Source organism: Peromyscus eremicus, chromosome 8a (genome assembly GCF_949786415.1).
Source record: "Peromyscus eremicus chromosome 8a, PerEre_H2_v1, whole genome shotgun sequence".
NCBI classification, from domain to species: Eukaryota; Metazoa; Chordata; class Mammalia; order Rodentia; family Cricetidae; genus Peromyscus; species Peromyscus eremicus.
The window spans coordinates 97,492,523-97,512,267 of record NC_081423.1 but is presented as its reverse complement, the minus strand read 5'-3'; the positions used below and the strand labels follow the sequence as shown (position 1 = coordinate 97,512,267).

Here is a 19,745-nt window from a genome sequence, read left to right as displayed (position 1 = left end):
TAATACACCTAATTACAAATAAAACAATTCTTTAAAAAAAAAAAAAAAAAAAAAAAAAGTTTCCAAGTGATTCTGTATCAGCTTAGACCGACAGTCATGTTTTTTGTTTGGTTTGGTTTGGTTTTCTGGGTGTTTTTGTTTTGTTTTGTTTTGTTTTGACTCACGGATCTACAGCTTGGATACCCTGAAGTGTACCTTCTTCATCTGGATGGATGGAGAGACTGAAGCCAAAGATATACAGCATCCCACTTCCACCAAGCTCTTACTGACAGCAGATTTCTGGGGCCCAGTTCCCCCGCCAAAGCAGCCCAGCCGTGAGACACCAGCCCTAATCGAGACATTTATTCTCTCTGAAGAGGCGGGGGAAGTCCAGAACTCTTAATGGGTCTGTTTAGGGCGTGATGAGGTCACTCAGGGCTTCACTTCCCCAAGCTGACGGGAACTGTTATTTTTCTGGTTTATCTTTTCACATGACTGGATTTACTAAATATATTGAACTTAAATAACCAGATTGCAAATATGCAAAAATTAGGACTGGGTTACAGGCCCAAGAAAACTGGCACCTGTTCAGGTAGGTGTGTGCGTGAAGAGAGCAGAGTCAAACTGTACATACATGCAAACGACTATTTCAACAGAGGTGGAAAAGGAGGTTCAGGGAGAAAAATGGACTCTTCAACAATAGCAATATTCCACATGCTGAAACAATTAACATCTAAATTCAGGGGTTGGGGCTGAACTTCAATCCATGTACATGCATTAGAAAGCATAGCAGGGCTGAAAGGTTTTGCCACATGGTTAGTTATATGGGCCAAATTGGAATTGGCCCTGACCTTAAGGTTCTTCTGTTTCTGAGTGCTGGGATCATAGAAAGATGGCAGCATGCCTGCTTTGGGAAAATCTTTATGAATCTTTGGCTAGGCATGATCCACTCCTCCCACCCAAGGAACGCAACTAGACTTCAATAAAATTAAAAATTTCTAGGCCAGGTATGGTGGATCAGACCGGATGTGGAGAAAGGAAGATCAGGAGTTATGGGTCATCCATGAAAACCTATCAAAAAAAAAAAAAATTAGCGAGGCGGTGGTGGCACATGCCTTTATTCCTAGCACTCGGGAGAAAGAGGCAGGTGGATCTGAGTTCGAGGCCAGCCTGATCTACTGAGTAAGTTCCAGGACAGCATGGACTACCCAGAGAAACCATGTCTCTTAAAACCAAAAAGAAGGAGGAGGAGGAGGAGGAGGAGGAGGAGGAGGAGGAGGAGGAGGAGAAAGAGGAAGAGGAAGAGGAAGAAGAAGAAGAAGAAGAAGAAGAAGAAGAAGAAGAAGAAGAAGAAGAAAAAACATGTAAGGAAGGATACATTAACTAGTCACAACAAATGACTTAGGTCTCAGTTGGGATACAATTTTTGTTTGTTTTGGGGGACAAGGTCTCATGTGGGCTGGCCTTGAACTCTGTGGCAGGGGATAACGTTGAACTCTCCATCTTCCTTCCGGTGCCCAAGCCACCTCGCCTGGCTGTGTGATAAACGTCAGGGATACAACCCCCACTAAAGGTTCTCATCCCAAGAACCCATCTAGAACCCCGACCCAAGTCCTCCAGGCTAATAATGCCAGGCTACCCTCCATCTTTTCCAAATTTAGATTATATGGATTCTGAGACTACACTGATTTGAAGAAAAGGTGGGTCAAGTTCAGCGAGCCCTAATTCCACGTCCTCCGCGGACTCCAGAGGATCGTGCCCCCGAAAGAGACCGCCCAGAAAGTCGTAAAAGCCTGCTTTTCTATCCTCTTCCTTCTGAAGTTGAGAATACGCACGCGCAGCAGGACTACATCTCCCAGGAGGCTCTTCGCTGCTTCTCTGGGGGAGGGGCTTGATAGCGGAAGACTACATTACCCAGAGATATCTCGACGGTGACATTAGATGGTCCCTCCGACATGCGTCGATTGGGCCATAGGCGGCCAGAAGCTGCGCGGTGATTGGCCCAGCAGCCCATCAGTTACTGGCAAGTGCAGTTAAGTTTTGCTGTTGGGCTACACTGAGGAGGGAGAACTGAGCTTGTAGAGCCCTGCGGAACCTGCCGCCTCAGGTGAGTGTCCTCTGGCTTTGCTCTCCTCCTGGTACTCTGGGGAGCTGGTACCCCCGCTTCCTGAGTCGGAACACAGGGAATACGGAAGGACAGGTGTCCACGCGGGGCGGGGACGAATGCTCACGTGGTACACCTGACCCCAGGAGCATCTTCAGGGACATGGAAAGCGAATTCCCCCTCTCCGCTACACACACACACCACCACCACCACCACCTCAGGCGACATGGGGTTGTCCACTGCTCAGGACTCACGGAAAAGCCCTCCCCGCGGTACGCCTGGACAGTGTACCAACACGGGGCCATCTGCAGAGCTCCTCACCTGAACACGTGGGCTCTTGGTTACTCACCGAAGGACACCTGTCCACCCGAACAGTGGAGTCTGACACAGTAAAGGTGCAGGGTGAAGAAATTCGCTTGCACCCCAGGCACTGCCACTCAGGTCAGCAGCCGGCCTGTCTCAGTCCTGGATTATTTATATTACACAATCGTTTTTTAAAATCTGTTGAGATATGACGGTTATTGGTGCTATAAGAAGGTTTTGAATAGGCAGGAGATTAATCTTTCCCTTTGTTTATTTTTGTTGTTGGTTTGGGACAGGGTAACCCAGGCTAAGCTTGAACTTGCTATGTTCTCAAGGATGACCTTGAACTCTTGCGTCTCCTGCCTCCAATTCCCAAGTGTTACAGGCTCCACCATGCTGGTTTGTGCTTCCTGTGGGGACCGAGCCCAGGGTGCTTTACCAACTGTAATACTTTTCAGTCCGGATTCTTGACATGTTTGCATCTTTGTGGTTTTCTTTTCTAGAAAACAAACATTTCAAAAGCTTTTCCGGTGTGTATGACTTACTTGTTTTCAAAATTTGTCACTTAATCTGATCAGCAATCTGGGCCAGGCAGGTCAAACATCATCTCCCACTTTCCACAGGTGAAAACAGTTGGTATTTTATTTAATTTCATTTTTGTGCGGATGAGCATTTGCTGCCTGTATTGCACTGCATGCATGCCTGGTGCAGGAGGCCAGAAGAGTGTAGATCCTCAGAGCCTGGAGTTACAGACAGCTATGAGCCTTCATGTGGATACTGGGAATCAGACCTACGTCCTCAGTAAGAGCAGCAGTCAGGGCTCTTAACCACTGAGCCATGACTTCGGTTGGAATTTGAAAAGCTGCCACTGGTCTATGGGAGAGACAGGACTTGAACACAGGTTTCCTTTTATTTATATTTATTTATTTATTATGTGTGTGTGTGTGTGTGTGTGTGTGTACACGTACGTGTACGTACAGTCACACACATACCACAAAGAGCGTGTGAAGGTCAGAGACAACTTTCTGTGGTCGGTTCTCTCCTTCCATCATGTGGGTCCCAGGGATGGAGCTGAGGGCTTCAGGCTGGGCACCTGTTGCCCTCACCCACGAAGCCATCTCTATGGCTCCAGGCTTTTGTTTTTGGTGGTCATGAGATTTTAAACTCAGAGCTTTGTGCATACAAGGCAGGCACTCTCCCCCTGAGCCATAGAGCAAACACACCCCCTCACCCTCGTAGTGCTGGGGAATGAAGCCCAGGGTCTTGCACATGCTTGGCTAGCACTTTGCTCTTTGTCTGGGTTTCTTGGGCTGAGATCTTATGTAGCCCAGGCTGGCTCCTAATCCTCTTGCCTTTGCCTCCCACATGCTGGGATTGTAAGTGTGAACACCAGCTTTCCTTTTTTTGTTTTTTTTTGTTTTTTTTTTGAGACAGGGTTTCTCTGTGTAGCCCTAGCTGTCCTGGAGCTAGTACTGTACTGCAGGCTGGCCTCAAACTCAGAGATCAGCCTGCCTCTGGCTCCAGAGTGCCGGGATTAAAGGCGTGCGCCACCTGGCTTCCTTTTACTTTTTATGGGTTTTTTTTTTTTTTTTTTTTTTTTTTTTTTTTTTTTTTTTTTTTTTGGTTTTTCGAGACAGGGTTTCTCTGGGTAGCTTTGCGCCTTTCCTGGGACTCACTTGGTAGTCCAGGCTGGCCTCGAACTCACAGAGATCCGCCTGGCTCTGCCTCCCGAGTGCTGGGATTAAAGGCGTGCACCACCACCGCCCGGCTTACTTTTTATGTTAAGACAGGGTCACATTATGCAGTCCAGGCTAGACCTCACTCATACTGTGGTCCTTCTGTGTCAGTCTCTCTAGTAGCTAGAACCCAGGTTTCTGGAGTTGTATCCAGCAATGTAGAACTGCTTATTTTTTGAAATTCAGACACAATAGCCTCTCCCACCTTCTGCTTGGTTTGAATTGTGCAGTTACAGACTGGGCTTCCAGATAGACTGGCTGTCTCCTCAACTTCAGTGGACACCGAGCCAGGACACCTGCCACTTGGCTTTCTCCTCTTTCCCTCCTAGACTGCAAGAAACTTGAAACTGTTGAGGACTGAGCAGGCCCATCATCCCTGAGAGATTCAGTGGCTTCATCCTCTGCCCTTGTTTAACCCGATTCTCCCAGCCTTCTGGGAGAGGTGCCAGGGTGGACTAGAGAGGGAAAATATTGTCAGAATGGAGGAGTGGAAGTTGTCATTGGGTGGCCAGTGGCTTCCTAGTTACTATGCATGTTCAAGCTGTGGGGTAATTCCAGTGGCCTTTCTGAAATCATTTTATATTTAGGTGTTTTGTTTGTTTTAGGGATGTCTTAGTTAAAGTTCTTTTGCTGTGAAGAAACATCATGACCATAGCAACTCTTTTTTGTTGTTGTTTTGTTTTGTTTTTCAAGACAAGGTTTCTCTGTGTGGCCCTGGCTGTTCTGGAACTCACTCTGTAGACCAGTCTGGCCTTGTATGCAGAGATCCACCTACCTCTGCCTCCTAAGTGCTGGCATTAAAGGCTTGTGCCACCACTGTCTGGCCTCATAGCAACTGGGTTTTTTTTTTTTTCCTTTTTTTTTTTTTTTGGAGACAGGGATTCTCTGTGTAATTTTGGTACCTGTCCTGGATCTCGCTCTGTAGACCAGGCTGGCCTCGAACTCATAGAGATCCACATGGCTCTGCCTCCCGAGTGCTGGGATTAAAGGTGTGCTCCACAGCTGCCTGGCAAGAATTCTGTATCTTGATTGGCAGGCAGCAGTAAGAGAGAGTGACACTGGGCCTGGCTTGTGGTTCTGAAACCTCAAAGCCCATCCCAGTGACACACTTTTTCCAAGAGACCTCCAACAAGACTCCAACAAGGCCACACCTCCCAATAATGCCGCTCCCTATGGACCTATAGGGGCCATTTTCATCCAGACCACCACAGGAAGGTTTGGTTTTGTGGTTTTGCTGGCCTGGAATTTGCTCTGTAGACCTGGCTGACCTTGAATTTGCAGTGATCCTCCTGCCTCTGTCTCTGAAGTGGAAGAAAAGGCAAAGAGGGCACTGGGCAGAAATTTTGGACAGTGGTAGCTTGTTGGAGACTAGTAATATGTTTATAATTTAATTAAAATTTTTAGATGTACTTATTTCATGTGTTTAAATGTTTTGCTCACATGCATGTTTATATGCATCACCAGCATGCCTGGTGCCTGTGGAGGTACAGAAGGTGTAGGATGACCCAGAATTGGAGTTACAGATAGTTGTGAGCTGCAGTGTTGGTGTTGGGAATTGAACCCAGGTCCTCTGCAAGAGTAACAAGTGTTCTTAATCTCTAGGCCATCTCTCCAGCCCTAATTTTATTTTTAATTATGAGGTTTTTTAAATTATGAGTATGTGGGGGGGGGTAGATGTGTGTACATGAGTGCAGGAACCCTCAGAGGACCAAATAGGGCATTAGATCTCTTGGAACTGGAATTACAGGTATTTATGAACCATCTAATAATGTGCGCATTGAGATCTGGATTCCAGTGTCCATGATTAAGCAGAAAGTGCTTTTAACTCCTGAGCCATCATCCTTGGTTTAAATTGATCTTTTCTGTCACTGGATGTGGAAGGTATAAAGTTGAGACCAAGGCTATGTTTCCACTGGCTTGCATTCTTTTTGTTTGTTTGTTTGTTTTGTTTTTGTTTTTGAGACAGGGTTTCTGTGTGTAGTCCTGGCTGTCCTGGAACTTGATTTATAGACCAGGCTGGCCTGGAACTGAGAGATCCACCTGCCTCTGCCTCCCAAATGCTGGGACTAAAGGTGTGCACCACCACGCCCGGCTCTGTGAGCTTGCATTCTAATCAGCAGGACAGGAAACCATATCCTGTAGGAATAAGGCTACAAAGGCCAGTGCCTTATGCAGGCAGAGAGGGCCTGCTGCAAGAAGGTGGTGTCTGAGCAGAACCCGAAGGAACTTGTCTTTACCCTGTGACTATTACACTCAGCTCGATACTCATGGACGTTGGATGGACTAGCGGCAGGGATGGTCGGCTATGATGCCAAAGCAGATGGCAGGAATAACTCCAAGTTGGAGGTGGCGGTGGCAGGATCGGTGTCTGGATTTGTCACTCGTGCCCTGATCAGCCCTTTGGACGTCATCAAGATCCGTTTCCAGGTACCTTTCCCCTCTTCTCCATGTAATGGGCCAGGGAACAAGCAGGCTTAGTCCTTGCAAAGGCGGGTCCTAAAACTTTGTCGAGGTGAAGGGTTCGTTTCCTTCAGTTTCCCTTTGCCACTCCCCCTCCCCCACCGTCCTGACCTTTTACACTTTAATCCCCAGCTTCAGATTGAACGCCTGTGTCCAAGTGACCCCAACGCCAAATACCACGGAATCTTCCAGGCGATCAAGCAGATTCTGCAGGAGGAGGGCCCAACGGCGTTCTGGAAAGGACACGTTCCAGCCCAGATTCTGTCCATAGGCTATGGAGCAGTCCAAGTAGGTAGCAGGGAACCCGGTCAGGTCCCTGTGGTCACACTGCTCCATGGAGCAGAGAAAGGGTGACAAGTAAGGACAGTTGCCTTTGGTGGCAGTCCCCACCCTGCCCCGTTGCCTTCACGGGAAACCTGATCTGACTGTGTGAAGACATCATCAGTTAGCCACACCTCAGGCCTTCCCTCCCCACATCCTGTTCTCCCCCTCTCCTGACCCCATCCCAGCTAATACTGAGGAATACCTCCATTTTTCTGTTTTAAATTTCAAATTACGTTTGGTTTATTTCTTCAGAAATAAACAAAGGGGAGATGTGCTTGCTACACAATTTCTGCCAAGGTGTCCCGGTCAGAGGACAATTGGCAGGAGTCAGTTCTCTCCTCTGCCATGTGGGTCCTGGGATTCACTGGGGTTTGGTTTTTGTTTGTTTGTTTGTTTGTTTGTTTGTTTTGTTTGGAGGCAGATTCTCTCTATGTGGCCCTGTCTGTTCTGAAACTCTCAATGTAGAACAGGTTCACCTAGAACTCACAGAGATCTACTGCTTCTGCCTCCCAAGTTCTGAGATTAAAGGCATGCACCACTATGCTTGATTAGGGTCCAGGGATTCAGACTAGGGTCCCGAGGCTTGGCTGCAGGCACCTTTACCCACCGACTCACCCATTTTCGGAAACAGCACCTTCACCGCAGTGCTCGGTTGGGTCTCACTGGTGCACAAGAGCAGTGAGAGCAGGTGCCACGAGTGTTACAGGACAGCTGCCAGGACCTCGGGGCTGTCCACGATGGGGTGCAACGGACACACGGGCTTCTCCCTTCTCAGCACTTCCTGCTTTAGCCCAGCACCAGTGTTTTCATGGTGTACTTGGTAAGGTTTGGCCGGAGTGACAGTGTCTCAAACTGTGGGCCCGGCCCCCCACAGTCGTCCTGTGAGGAAATCCTGTTGTCTTTCTGACTCTACAGAAGAGAAAGCTATGGCTGAGAACGCTTATGTGGTTAGTCAGCTAAGGTCATTCGTGGGAAAGTGGCAGAGGGGCGGCCAGTGTGGTGGGAGAGCACTGGCAGAGGGGCGGCCAGTGTGGTGGGAGAGCACTGGCAGGGGGGCGGCCAGTGTGGTGGCAGAGCGCTGGCAGAGGGGCGGCCAGTGTGGTGGGAGAGCGCTGGCAGGGGGGCGGCCAGTGTGGTGGCAGAGCGCTGGCAGGGGGGCGGCCAGTGTGGTGGGAGAGCGCTGGCAGGGGGGCGGCCAGTGTGGTGGGAGAGCGCTGGCAGAGGGGTGGCCAGTGTGGTGGCAGAGCGCCACCTTAGCAAGCTTGTGCACGTGAAGTCCTGGCTTTGGTCCTTGCAGAGCACAAATGAGTAAATGCAAGAGAGAGCGGCAGAGCAGGATCCTCCTCATGTAGCCAGTGTCAGAGTGGTCCCTGCCTGCTCTTCCAACCCTCTCACACTCTGTGCAAGTCCAGCCCTACCAGCTTGGCGTGTCTGTGTTGACCCGTGTCCTTCTCTGATACACCACTCGACATGGCACCATGTGGAGGAAATGCAGCAACATGGGAGTCTCAGGAAATCTGGCTGGCTGGAGGTGATAGGGGAGGCTATGGGTATGAGGGAATGTGCTGTCAACAGACGTGAGTGATTCAGCTGTGGTGTGGGGTCCCCTGCCACAAGTCAGATAATGGCTAGCTTTTCTTAGGTTGCAGAAAAGTAGTTAAATGAAGGGAGTTTCTGCATCTTTCGAGCCTGGCATGACACATACCTGTTTTTGTTTGTTTGTTTTTCGAGACAGGGTTTCTCTGTGTAGCTTTGCGCCTTTCCTGGATCTCGCTCTGTAAACCAGGCTGGCCTCGAACTCACAAAGATCTGCCTGCCTCTGCCTCCTGAGTGCTGGGATTAAAGGCGTGTGCCACCACCGCCCAGCTATGACACATACCTGTAATGCTAGCACTCAGGGATTGAGGCAGAAGGAGCATCATAAATTCAAGGCCGTCGTGGTCTATATAGCAAGTTCCAGGCTAGCCAGGCCTTCATAGTGAGGCACCAACTCAGAAAGTAATAATAAAACAAAACAGATCTCTCTGTATATGTTTCTCTCTATCTATCTATCTATCTATCTATCTCTGTGTTTGTATGTACATGTGTCCATCTGTGTTCATGTCTGTATGCATGTGTATATATGTAGGCCAGAGATGTGTCTTCCTCAGTCACTCTGCTGTATTTTTTGAGACAGAGTCTCTCCCTAAACCTGGAGCTCACTAGACTGGCAGATCAGCAAGCCGTCCCCCTAGCTTGGGGATTACAGGCACGCACAGGCACGTACTGTTGCAGCCTGGTTTTTATGTGGGTGCTGGAGCTCAAACTCAGGTCCTGTGCTTGCACAGAAACACTTTACCAGCTAAGGTATTTCCCTAGCACCTTTCTTTTTTTCTTTTCTTAGGAGATGGAACCCAGGGCCTTGTGCTAGGCTAGTGATCTCCGACTGGACCAAGACCTCCAAGCATGCTCCATATCTTTCTTTTTTTCAAAGATTTTTTTTAAAGATTTATTTATTTATTTATTTATTTATTATTATGTATACAGTGTTCTGCCTGCATGTATGCCTGCATGCCAGAAGAGGGCACCAGATCTCATTACAGATGGTTGTGAACCACCATGTGGGTGCTGGGAATTGAACTCAGGACCTCTGGAAGAACAGCCAGTGCTCTTAACCTCTGAGCCATCTCTCCAGCCCCCTTTTTAGAAGATTTTTAAGTTATGTGTATTTGTACATGACTGCTGGTGCCTACAGAGGCATCAGATCCCCTGGAGCTAGAGGTACAGGCAGTGGTGAGGAGCTGCCAGATGTAGGAACTTTGAATTGAATTCTCCAAGAGCAGTTCACACCTGCTCTTAATTACTGAGCCATCTTTCCAGCCCCTTTCTTAACTCTTTGGATACTTGGCTTGACTCAAGTGGATAGGAAATGGCATCTGGGTTATTCTTTCTTTCTACTCTGTCTGTTCGGGTAAAGCAACTGCGTACACACAGTGACATGCTTCTTCTTCTAGGGGACCATTTCTGCAGCTTGTCCTCAGTGTCTTTCTACTTGCTTTTGCAGTTTTTGTCATTTGAAGAGCTGACTGAACTGCTCCACAGAGCCAACTTGTATGAAACTCACCAATTCTCAGCACACTTTATATGCGGCGGCCTGTCTGCTGGTACAGCCACCCTTGCTGTGCATCCTGTGGATGTCCTGCGCACTCGCCTCGCAGCTCAGGGGGAGCCCAAGGTGAGGTGGGAGCAATCAGGGCCAGATGGGGAGCCTGGAGGAGGTGGGAGCACAGGAGTTGGGGCTCTTGTCCCTTCAGGACGCAAAGCTGGGGCGCCTTTCATTATCAGCACAACAGCCAGTTTGTAAGGCTTGGTCAGTAATCTGCACTCCTTCTGCAGTTTGGTGGTTGGTGTCCATTTCTCCCAGAGCTCGTAGACTTCTGGGGAGACTGAGCCCACAGGGCAAAACAGAACAAATAAGTATCCGGCAGCGGGCTGAATGAGGCAGGCATCTGGGGGAATTGGGACACAGGAACTTTTGGCCATCATATGCTGAGGGTTTCCTCCAGGAATGTGTTGAAGGAGATGGCATAGGTGAGTCAGTCTCAGGAAGGACTACAGTGGACCAAGCCTTATGGCTGAGTGACTTTTCTCCTTGCAGTGATGAGACACTCTGACAAAAGCAACTTAAGGGAGAAAGGGCTTATTTTGGCTCACAGTTGCAGGGTGCTGTCCATCAGGGTGGAGATTGCTGTTGACAGGAGCTGGAGGCAGCCGGTCACATTGCAGCTGTAGTCAGGAAGCAGAGAGTGATTGCTTGTGCTCAGCTGGCTTTCTCCCTTTTGTACAGTCCAGACACAAGCCCATGGATGGTGCCGGCTACTTTTAGTGTGGGTCTTCCCACCTTAACTAACCTGATGATCGTGCCGCGAGGGCACACCCAGGCATGTGTCTAGGTGATTCTAGATCTGTCAAATTGGTAACAAGTTTGACCTCCTGGTCCAGTCTGCTTCCTGGATGCATTTAAGGGTAGCATCATTAGAGGCTGGAGAGACGACTCAGGGGTTAAGAGCTCTTGCAGAGGACCCAGGTTTGGTTCCCAGCACCCACATCTTTAACTCCACAACTAGCTTTAACTCCAGTTCTAGAGAATCTGACACCCTCTTCTGGCCTCTGTAGGCACCAGGCAGGCATGCAGTCCACATACATACATGCAGAACAGACCCTCATACACACATAAAATAAAACTTTTTTTTAAAGCAAGAGAAAAAAAATCCTGCTTTAAAAAAAAAAAAATAGGCAGGGTCGAGGCCCAAGCCCATAGTCCTGGTTTCAGGGAGGTGGAGACAGGAGGATCCATGGGAGTTCAAGGCCAGCCTGGACTACAGAGTGAGATCCTGTCTCAAAAAAACAAAAAACAAAAACAAAAACCACATATCCCCAAACACATACACACTAGCAAACCCAAAACACGGCCACAAAAGGAAAAAGACAGCAGCCACACACGTTGCACAGTCCTAGTACATGGAGGCTAAAATGGGAAGGTTGACTGAGGTCAGGGGTTTGAGGCCACCTCAGCAATGTAGCGAGAGTCTCAAAAATAAACAGAGGTGACAGGATGGCTTGGTGGGTAAAGACACTTGATGCCACCCTAATGGCCTGAGTTTGATCTCTGGAACCCACATTTTTTTTTTTTATTTTTATTTTTTTTTGGTTTTTCGAGACAGAGTTTCTCTGTGTAGCTTTGCGCCTTTCCTGGATCTCACTCTGTAGCCCAGGCTGGCCTCGAACTCACAGAGATCCACCTGGCTCTGCCTCTCGAGTGCTGGGATTAAAGGCGTGCGCCACCACTGCCCGGCTGGAACCCACATATTAAGAGAGAACCAACTCCGGAATTTTGTCCTCTACCACATGTGCACAAAGCATGCACAGGCCCCCACACAAGAAATAAACATAGTGACTGGAGAGATGGCTCAATGGTTAAGAGCACTGGCTGCTTTTCCATCTGGCCTAGGTTCAATTCCCAGCACCCCCAAGGGATCTCACAACCATCTGTAACTCTAGTCTCTGGGGTTTCTGTCCTCTGCTAGTACTACATGTGAGACGTGTAAACATGCCTACAGGCAAAACACTTGTCTTCGTCAGGGGTGATGTTGCTGTGATGAAACACCGTGACCAAAAAGCAAGTTGGGGAGGAAAGGGTTCACTTGACTTACACTTCCTTATCACTGTTCATCATCGAAGGAAGTCAGGACAGAAACTCAAGCAGGGCAGGAGCTGATGCAGAAGCCATGGATGGGTTCTCCTTACTGGCTTGCTTCCCCTGACCTGCTCGCCAGCTTTCTTTTTCTTTTCTTTTTTTTTTTCTTTCTTTTTTTTTTTTTTTTTTTTTTTTTTGGTTTTTCGAGACAGGGTTTCTCTGTGTAGCTTTGCGCCTTTCCTGGAACTCACTTGGTAGCCCAGGCTGGCCTCGAACTCACAGAGATCCGCCTGGCTCTGCCTCCCGAGTGCTGGGATTAAAGGCGTGCGCCACCACTGCCCAGCTCACCAGCTTTCTTATAGAACCCAGGACCACCAGCCCAGGCATGGCACCACCCACAATGAGCTGGGCCCTCCCCCATCATTCACTAATTAAGAAAATGCCTAACAGCTGGATCTCATGGCAGCGTTTTCTCAATTGAGTTTCCCTCCTTTCAAATCTAGTTTGTGTGTCGAATAGACATAAGACTAGCCAGCACAGTATCCATACACATAAAATTAAAGATGTGAAAATTCAGCCGGGCGGTGGTGGCGCATGCCTTTATCCCAGCATTTGGGAGGCAGAGCCAGGCAGATCTCTGTGAGTTCGAGGCCAGCTTGGTCTACAGAACGAGTTCCAGGAAAGGCTCCAAAGCTACACAGAGAAACCCTGTCTCGAAAAAACTAAAAAAAAAAAAAAAAAAAAAAAAAAAAGTAAAAATTCTTTTAGAAATACCAGTCAGTATGTGTGTGTCTCTATCCATCTTTATGGACACATTGGTTGGGACTGGACATTTTGTTTAGGTTTTGGTTTTGCCTGGCCTTTGTGTTCCTCAGGATGGGGAACCTGGTTGGAAAACATTCTGATGCTATTTTGGTTGCAAAGAGCAAAGTCCCGTAGGAATAGTCTGGAAGAGAAGAATGGGGCAGAAGGGTCAAGTGTGTGTGATAATTCCCTGGAGAATTGGAGGCTGGGGCAACCGGCCTGGTGGAGAAGTGGGGGATGAGGTCTCAGCAGTGTGGTGGCTCCTGGGCTAGAGGGAAGGTGGCTGACGACAGTCCACATTGCCCCTGCCCTCCTGTTACCTGCCAGCCTCTGGTGGGGGAAGGAAGAAGTGGCAGTGGTGTTAAGGAAGGAGATGAGCTTTACCTCTGCCGACTGGCGCAGGAGGGCATTGTTCTGGGCTAACCTGCTCTGGCCCCGCAGAGCTGAGAAACAGAGTCACTCACACAGAAGGCCCCACTCCCAAAAGAGCGGGGCCTGCAGAATTCCCCAACAGGCCTTTTTCCTTGCCCTGCACTGGAAGCCGCCCACAGGGACCTGCTGGTAGCCTCTGGGGCATTTTCTGCTCTTCACCCTCTCCCCGACTTCCTGGGAAGGAACTTTGAGATGAACCGTCTACTCTGTGTTGTTGTGATTTCCTTGGGAGACCTGGGCAGAGTCTTTGTTGTTGCAAGTGTATTTCTCTCGAGGGTGCTCCAGTGGCCTCCCAAGTTCAGGTGGCTCTTTTGCAGTCCACAGGATGTTCAGGATGTTGCTGGGAATCTTTGGACATTTACTTTTTTTTTTTTTTTTTCAAGACAGGGTTTCTCTGTGTAGTTTTGGTGCCTGTCCTGGATCTCGCTCTGTAGGCCAGGCTGGCCTAGAACTCACAGAGATCCACGTGGCTCTGCCTCTCCCGGGTGCTGGGATTAAAGACATGTGCCACCACCACCCGGCCTGGACATTTACTTTAAAGATTTATTTTATGTGTATGGGTGTCTTGCCTGCATGTATATGTAAGATGAATTGCTAAACGGTCTTATTAATATAAAACCCTGCTCCAGATATTGGGGTGAATTCTGAGAGATCAGAGAGACAGAACCAGCCAACCTCACCTCAACTCTATCCAGTCATGTTTCCACGAATTCTCAGACTGAAAGCTTCAGAGTCCTTACCCGAATGGATCTCAGCGGAACTGCTGTTAAAAGCTAAAAGCTTAAAAGCCTAAAAGCCTCTAGTTCCTGGTCCTCGTGCCTTATATACCTTTCTGCTTCCTGCCATCACTTCCTGGGATTAAAGGCATGTGTCTTTCCCAAGCAAGACATATGAGGTCTCAAATTCTGGGATTAAAGTTGTGTGCCACCATGCCTGGCTCTGTTTCCAGTGTGTCTGAACTCACAGAGATCAAGATAGATCTCTGCCTCCGGAATGCTAGGATTAAGGGTGTGTGCCACCACTGTCTGGCCTCTATGTCTAATCTAGTGGGGGACACAATACATCACCACATGTATGTCTGTGTACTGTATGCAGTGCCCACATACCCAGAAGAGGGCATGGGATCCTCTGGAACTGCCACCATATGGGTGCTGGGAACTGAACCTGGGTCCTTTGCAAGAACAGAACATACTCCTATTTGCTGACACAGTTCTCTAGTCCTGGGGCACATCTGTTTGTATACTCAAGGAGAAATAACAATCATGGAAATTTCTAGGAAGTAAGTTGTCAGAAAGCCACACCCTTTTGTTTGTTTTGGAGACAGGGTCTCCCTATGTTGCTCAGGCTGACCTCAAGGTTTTTTTTTTTTTTTTTGAGACAAGGTGTTGTTATGTAGCCCTGGCTGTCTTGGAACTTGATACGTAGCCCAGGCTGGCTTTGAACTCAGAGAGATCTGCCTGCCTCTGTCCAGCTATGCCCAACTGGCCTCAAACTTTTTTTTTTTTTTAAAGATTTATTTGTTTTTATGTGTACGGGTGTTTTGCCTACATTTATGCCCATGCACTGTGTACATGCAGTGTTCTTGGGGGCCAGAAGAGGGTGTTGGATACCTTGGAACTGGAGTTACAGACAGTTGTTAGCTACTATGGGGATGCTGGGAACCAAACCTGGATCCTCTGGCAGAGCAGCCAGTGCTCTTAACCTCTGAGCCATCTCTCCAGTCCCTGTCCTCGAATCTTGATCCTCCTGCCTCCATTTGCTAAGTGCTTGGACGATGGTGTGTGCCACCGCACCCCACTGCCCTGTTGAACTTTTATTTTGTTTAGAGATAGGGTCTCATTCAGCTCAGGCTGGCCTTGAAAAGGATATGTAGTCCAGGCTGACTTTGAACTCCTGATCTTCCTGCCTCCACCTATCAAGTGCTAGGATTACATGTGTGCCACCACACCCAGTCCCCACTTAACTTTATCCTTAGTTTTCCTAGACTGAAGTGGAAAAGTTACACTCCTGGCAGCTGGGTTTTAGATGAGAAGAAAATGATGCATTTGGGCTGAACCCCCTCACGCAGCTCACTCATACTGTGCATGTACGTGTGCAGATCTATAACAACCTGAGAGAGGCTGTGTCAACCATGTACAGGACCGAGGGCCCCTTGGTCTTCTACAAAGGCTTGCTTCCCACCGTGATCGCCATCTTCCCCTACGCGGGCCTGCAGTTCTCTTGCTACCGGTCCTTGAAGCGTGCCTACGACTGGGTCCTCCCGCCAGATAGAAAGCAAACAGGTGAGATGCCCCCAGCCTAGCCTGGGCCACGGCTTCTGTGAGCCTTGAAGGCACTGGTTTTCCTGTCCGGAGCATCTGGCTCTGTGGTCTAGCTAGCAGAACATGCGAGTCTTGTACTTTAGAGGACACTTCCTTCGGGCTCTTACACATTCACCCCTACACTTCTGGAAGCAAGTGTCTTTCCTGGGAATACTTCTTCCTGGTTTTCATTTTTTTTGTCAGGAGCCCAACTTACAAATTTCATTTATTCATTTATTCATCTATCTATCTATCTATCTATCTATCTGTCGCTTTTGTGGTTTCATCGTTTGGTGGGGAGGGGGATGCACTGTTTCCATCTAGGGACTCACAGGCTCTGTGTCTCCAGGTGAGACCAGCTGGATAATGTGTTGTCACTCTTGCTTCAATGGCTGTGTCTGCCTCTGGCAGTGGTCATGTTCCCTTTTGAGAAGCAAGAATTGCTCGTGGGGTTCAGGTTTGTGGTGGAGTATCAAGTCTGATGACTTTTTTTTTTTTAGTTTTGAGACAGGTTTTCTCTGTGTAACAAACAGCCCTGGCCATCCTAGAACTTGCTCTATAGACCAGGCTGGCCTTGAACTCACAGAGATCCACCTGCTTCTGCCTCTCGAGTGCTGGGATTAAAGGCGTGCCCAATTCTGATATTTTTATTTCATATTTTTTTAAGATTTATTTTTAAATTCTTAATTATTTTATGTATGTCTGTGTACCATGTGTATGCCTGATACCCTTGGAGACAAAAGGAGCTCATTGAGTCCCCTGGAACTGGAGTTACCGGCAGTTGTGAGCCTCCATGAGGTGCTGGGAATGAAATCCAGGTCCTCTGGAAAAACAGCGAGTACTCTTAACTGCTGAGCCATCTCTCCAGCTCTGGTTTATTTTATTATTTATGTGTCTGCATGTGTGTATGCTGTGTGTGTGTGTGTGTGTGTGTGTGTGTGTGTATGCTGTGCGTGTGCATGTGCGCGTGTGCATGTGTATGTAGGGTTCTCAAGGCAGCCGAACTATCCCCTGGAGTTGTAGTTCCAAGCAGTTGTGAGTGGCCTGATGTGGGTGCTGGGAACAGCACTTGGTTTTTCTGGAAGAGCAGCCAGTGCTTTAAGACACCGAACAGAACGCTCTCCTGTCCTTGTCATGCCATGGACCTTCAGCTGCATTTCTTTCTGTGGCTCAGGGAACCTGAAAAACCTGCTTTGTGGCTGTGGGTCTGGAGTCATTAGCAAGACCCTCACATATCCCCTGGACCTCTTCAAGAAGCGCCTGCAGGTGGGAGGGTTCGAGCATGCCCGGTCTGCCTTTGGTCAGGTAAGCCATCCTGTGCAGAGCGCCCAGATGGGTGCTGTCATTGGATGTGAGCAACCAGCAGCGGTGACCCTCCCCCTCCCCCTTTGTCTTCTGTGGTTTTCTTGTTTTGTTTTGTTTGGGTTTTTTTGTTTTGTTTTTGGAGACAGGGTTTCTGTGTGGCTCTAGATATCCTGGAACTAGCTCTGTAGACCAGGCTGGCCTCGAACTCACAGAGATCCACAGAGTGCTGGGATTAAAGGCTGTGCCACCACTGTCTGCCCCCCCCTTTTTAAAATCAGAATTAATTCACTTTATTTTTCTTGTATAAAAACCTTATGTAGGGCTGGCGAGATGGCTCAGAGGTTAAGTGCACTGGCTGTTCTTCCAGAGGTTCTGAGTTCAATTCCCAGCAACCACATGGTGGCTCACAACCACCTATAGTGGGAACTGATGCCCTCTTCTGGCCTGCAGGCATACACGTGGGCAGGATACTGTACACATAATAAATAAATCTTAAAAAATAACCTTATGTGGTGGCCACAGCTTAAGCCTGGGTCCCGTCAACAGAGGCTCTGCTGTGGATTTTCACAAGATGGTCAGTGAATTCCTGATAAGGAGAGTTGGTGAACACAGTCTCTTCCCAGAGGTCGGCGGTCAGGTAGCTGTAGGTCTTGGAGATGGCATCAAAGGTGGCCTTGGCAAAGTTGCCAAAGGTGGCAGTGCAGCCCCTGGCTGATGTGTAGCAAGCAACAGTACTGGCCATTCGCAGCAGCTTCCTGGGCATAGGAGCAGAGTCAATGCCAGTGCCTCTGGGGGCAGGGATGAGACTTATCGACACAGAGCCACAGCGGCCTGTCACCCTGCACAGAACAGTGTGGGGCTTGCCAGTCCTCTCCCCCAGTAGCCTCTGCACAGGGACAGTGGAAAGCCTGGCCAAGATGATGCCCACTCGATGGCAGTGGCTACCTCCTTGGAGCACTTAACACCAAGACCATCATGATCATGGTAATTCCCAATATTGACAAAGCCTTGAACCTGGTCTGCTGGCCAGCCGGAGTCTGCTTCTGCACTGATCTTTAGAATCTCATTCCTTAGGGATGTGCCCAGGAAAAAAAATGAATAATCTGATTCCTTAATGGGAAGGGAGAACAGGCAGGTCTCCTCAGGGGCTTGATCTTCCCATCTGTGACTAGGCAGTCCAGCTTGGTGACGGGTTTCAGCTTCTTGTCTTCAGCTTTGCCTCCACCAGCCCCGTGGCCTTGACCACAGCCACAGCCTCGACCCCCCAAGACCACTGCAGAATCCTCCGCAGAAGCGGCCCTGGCCTCCTAGTCTTGTGCCCCCAGGTCCTCCAGGTCCTCCAGGCCCTTCTGCCACAGCAGCGTCACCCGCCATTTGGTTTTTCCCAAAGAAGAAGTAGTTTTATTTCTTTGCATTAACACAGGTGCATGTTTTAACAAAAATAAGGTTACCCAATGCAAGGTTTTGTAACCTTTTTCCATTTGCCAACCTGTCTTGAAGAGACTGTTTGAATTTAGATGGGAGAGATGGCAAGGGCCCAGGACAGAGGCTCTCTTCCTAATGGAAACTAGTGTGCTTCTGGCTGGCTGAGGAAGGAGCTTTTGCAGAGGACCAGTTGGAGCCAGATGCTGGAATCCTTGACTCCCAGACCTGGAACTTGGATAGATGCTGTCCGGTGTTCTTCTTGTCATCAGATGTTCTCAGAGCTTTGGCAGGGGAGCAGAGCAGTCAGGGCTGTGTCTTGGGAACACAGGACAAACTGACAGCAGTTTGTGGTGTCACCTGAAGGCAGGGAGGCCAGGCTGGAGGCGGGCACTGGTTGGGGAGCACCAGGTGATGGCCAGATTCAGACCTGCTGCCCAAGGGGAACCCGGTGTAATGAGGTGAAGACTCTGAGATGGCCAAGGGCTGTCACTGTGTCCACTAGAACCACAGGCAGGTACCCCCTCTCCAGCTCAGTTAAGCCCAACCGGTCCCATGTGCCCAAGGCTGAAGAATCTCACCCCTCATTCATCCAGGAGCAGTTCCTGGAAGCTGTGTTGAGCCGGGGAGCCCCTGTTTTAATGACCATTTCCCTCCTCAACCTCCCCCTTCCTCTTCCCAGGTGCGGAGCTACAGGGGCCTCGTGGACCTCACCAGGCAGGTGCTACATGATGAAGGCACCAAGGGCCTCTTCAAGGGCCTGTCCCCCAGCCTGCTGAAGGCCGCCCTCTCCACGGGCTTCATGTTCTTCTGGTACGAGCTCTTCTGTAACCTATTCCACTGTATGAGGATGGAAGACAGATAGCTGTGAGGGCAGGAGGGGCCTACGGTCTGCACCGGAGGCGCCTCTCCCAACAAGACTTGTTCTGAGCTCATACTGAACAATGGCTGCTGCCTGGTTGGCCTTCTAGGCCAGCTGTCCTGAGCATGACGGGTCATCCACAGCCCATGGCAGAAGGGCCAGGGCCTTTTCTGAAAAGAACACAGAGGGTGCTCGGGCTACAGAGACAAGGCCACCGAGAAGGGGCCTGGCGTTGTCTCCTCTGTCCAGCCAGCCTCTGCTGTGCAGTCCTGTTTCCGGGGAGAACCCCCCGTCCTAGTAAGAGCATGGCTGGAGCACAGAGGAGTAGGACTGGGCTCTTTGCAGAATTCTAACCCCCACAACTTGTTTGTTTCTCCTGCCAACTTATTTAATAGACATTAAAGCAAAAGGCACATTCCTCATCTCACTCTGGCAGCTCGTCTCATGAGCCACGCCCCAGCTGAGGGAGGGTGATGGGGGCCTTTCTGGTGTCCCTGCAGTTGCAGCCCAGGCAGCCATGCTCTTCAACTTAAGGGGG

The 19,745-nt window shown here is 49.3% G+C and overlaps 1 protein-coding gene across 1 annotated transcript; it reads left to right on the top strand.

Moving 5' to 3' along the window:
* The first annotated feature begins 1,840 nt into the window (after nucleotides 1-1,840).
* Nucleotides 1,841-19,388, top strand: Slc25a19 (solute carrier family 25 member 19). Its single transcript, XM_059272110.1, has 7 exons — nucleotides 1,841-2,086; nucleotides 6,380-6,549; nucleotides 6,715-6,870; nucleotides 9,950-10,120; nucleotides 15,417-15,600; nucleotides 16,793-16,923; nucleotides 19,028-19,388. The coding sequence occupies exons 2-7, from the start codon at nucleotides 6,418-6,420 to the stop codon at nucleotides 19,208-19,210; spliced, it is 957 nt and encodes a 318-aa protein (XP_059128093.1). The 5' UTR covers nucleotides 1,841-2,086; nucleotides 6,380-6,417; the 3' UTR covers nucleotides 19,211-19,388.
* The last annotated feature ends 357 nt before the right edge of the window (nucleotides 19,389-19,745 follow it).

What these genes read in the sequence shown, in the direction of transcription:
- Slc25a19 (XM_059272110.1), top strand. Translation starts at nt 6,418, where the DNA reads ATGGTCGGCTATGATGCCAAAGCAGATGGCAGGAATAACTCCAAGTTG. An exon ending in TCATCAAGATCCGTTTCCAG is followed by an intron (nt 6,550 to 6,714) that starts GTACCTTTCCCC and finishes TTTAATCCCCAG; the next exon opens with CTTCAGATTGAACGCCTGTG. An exon ending in GCCAGATAGAAAGCAAACAG is followed by an intron (nt 15,601 to 16,792) that starts GTGAGATGCCCC and finishes TCTGTGGCTCAG; the next exon opens with GGAACCTGAAAAACCTGCTT.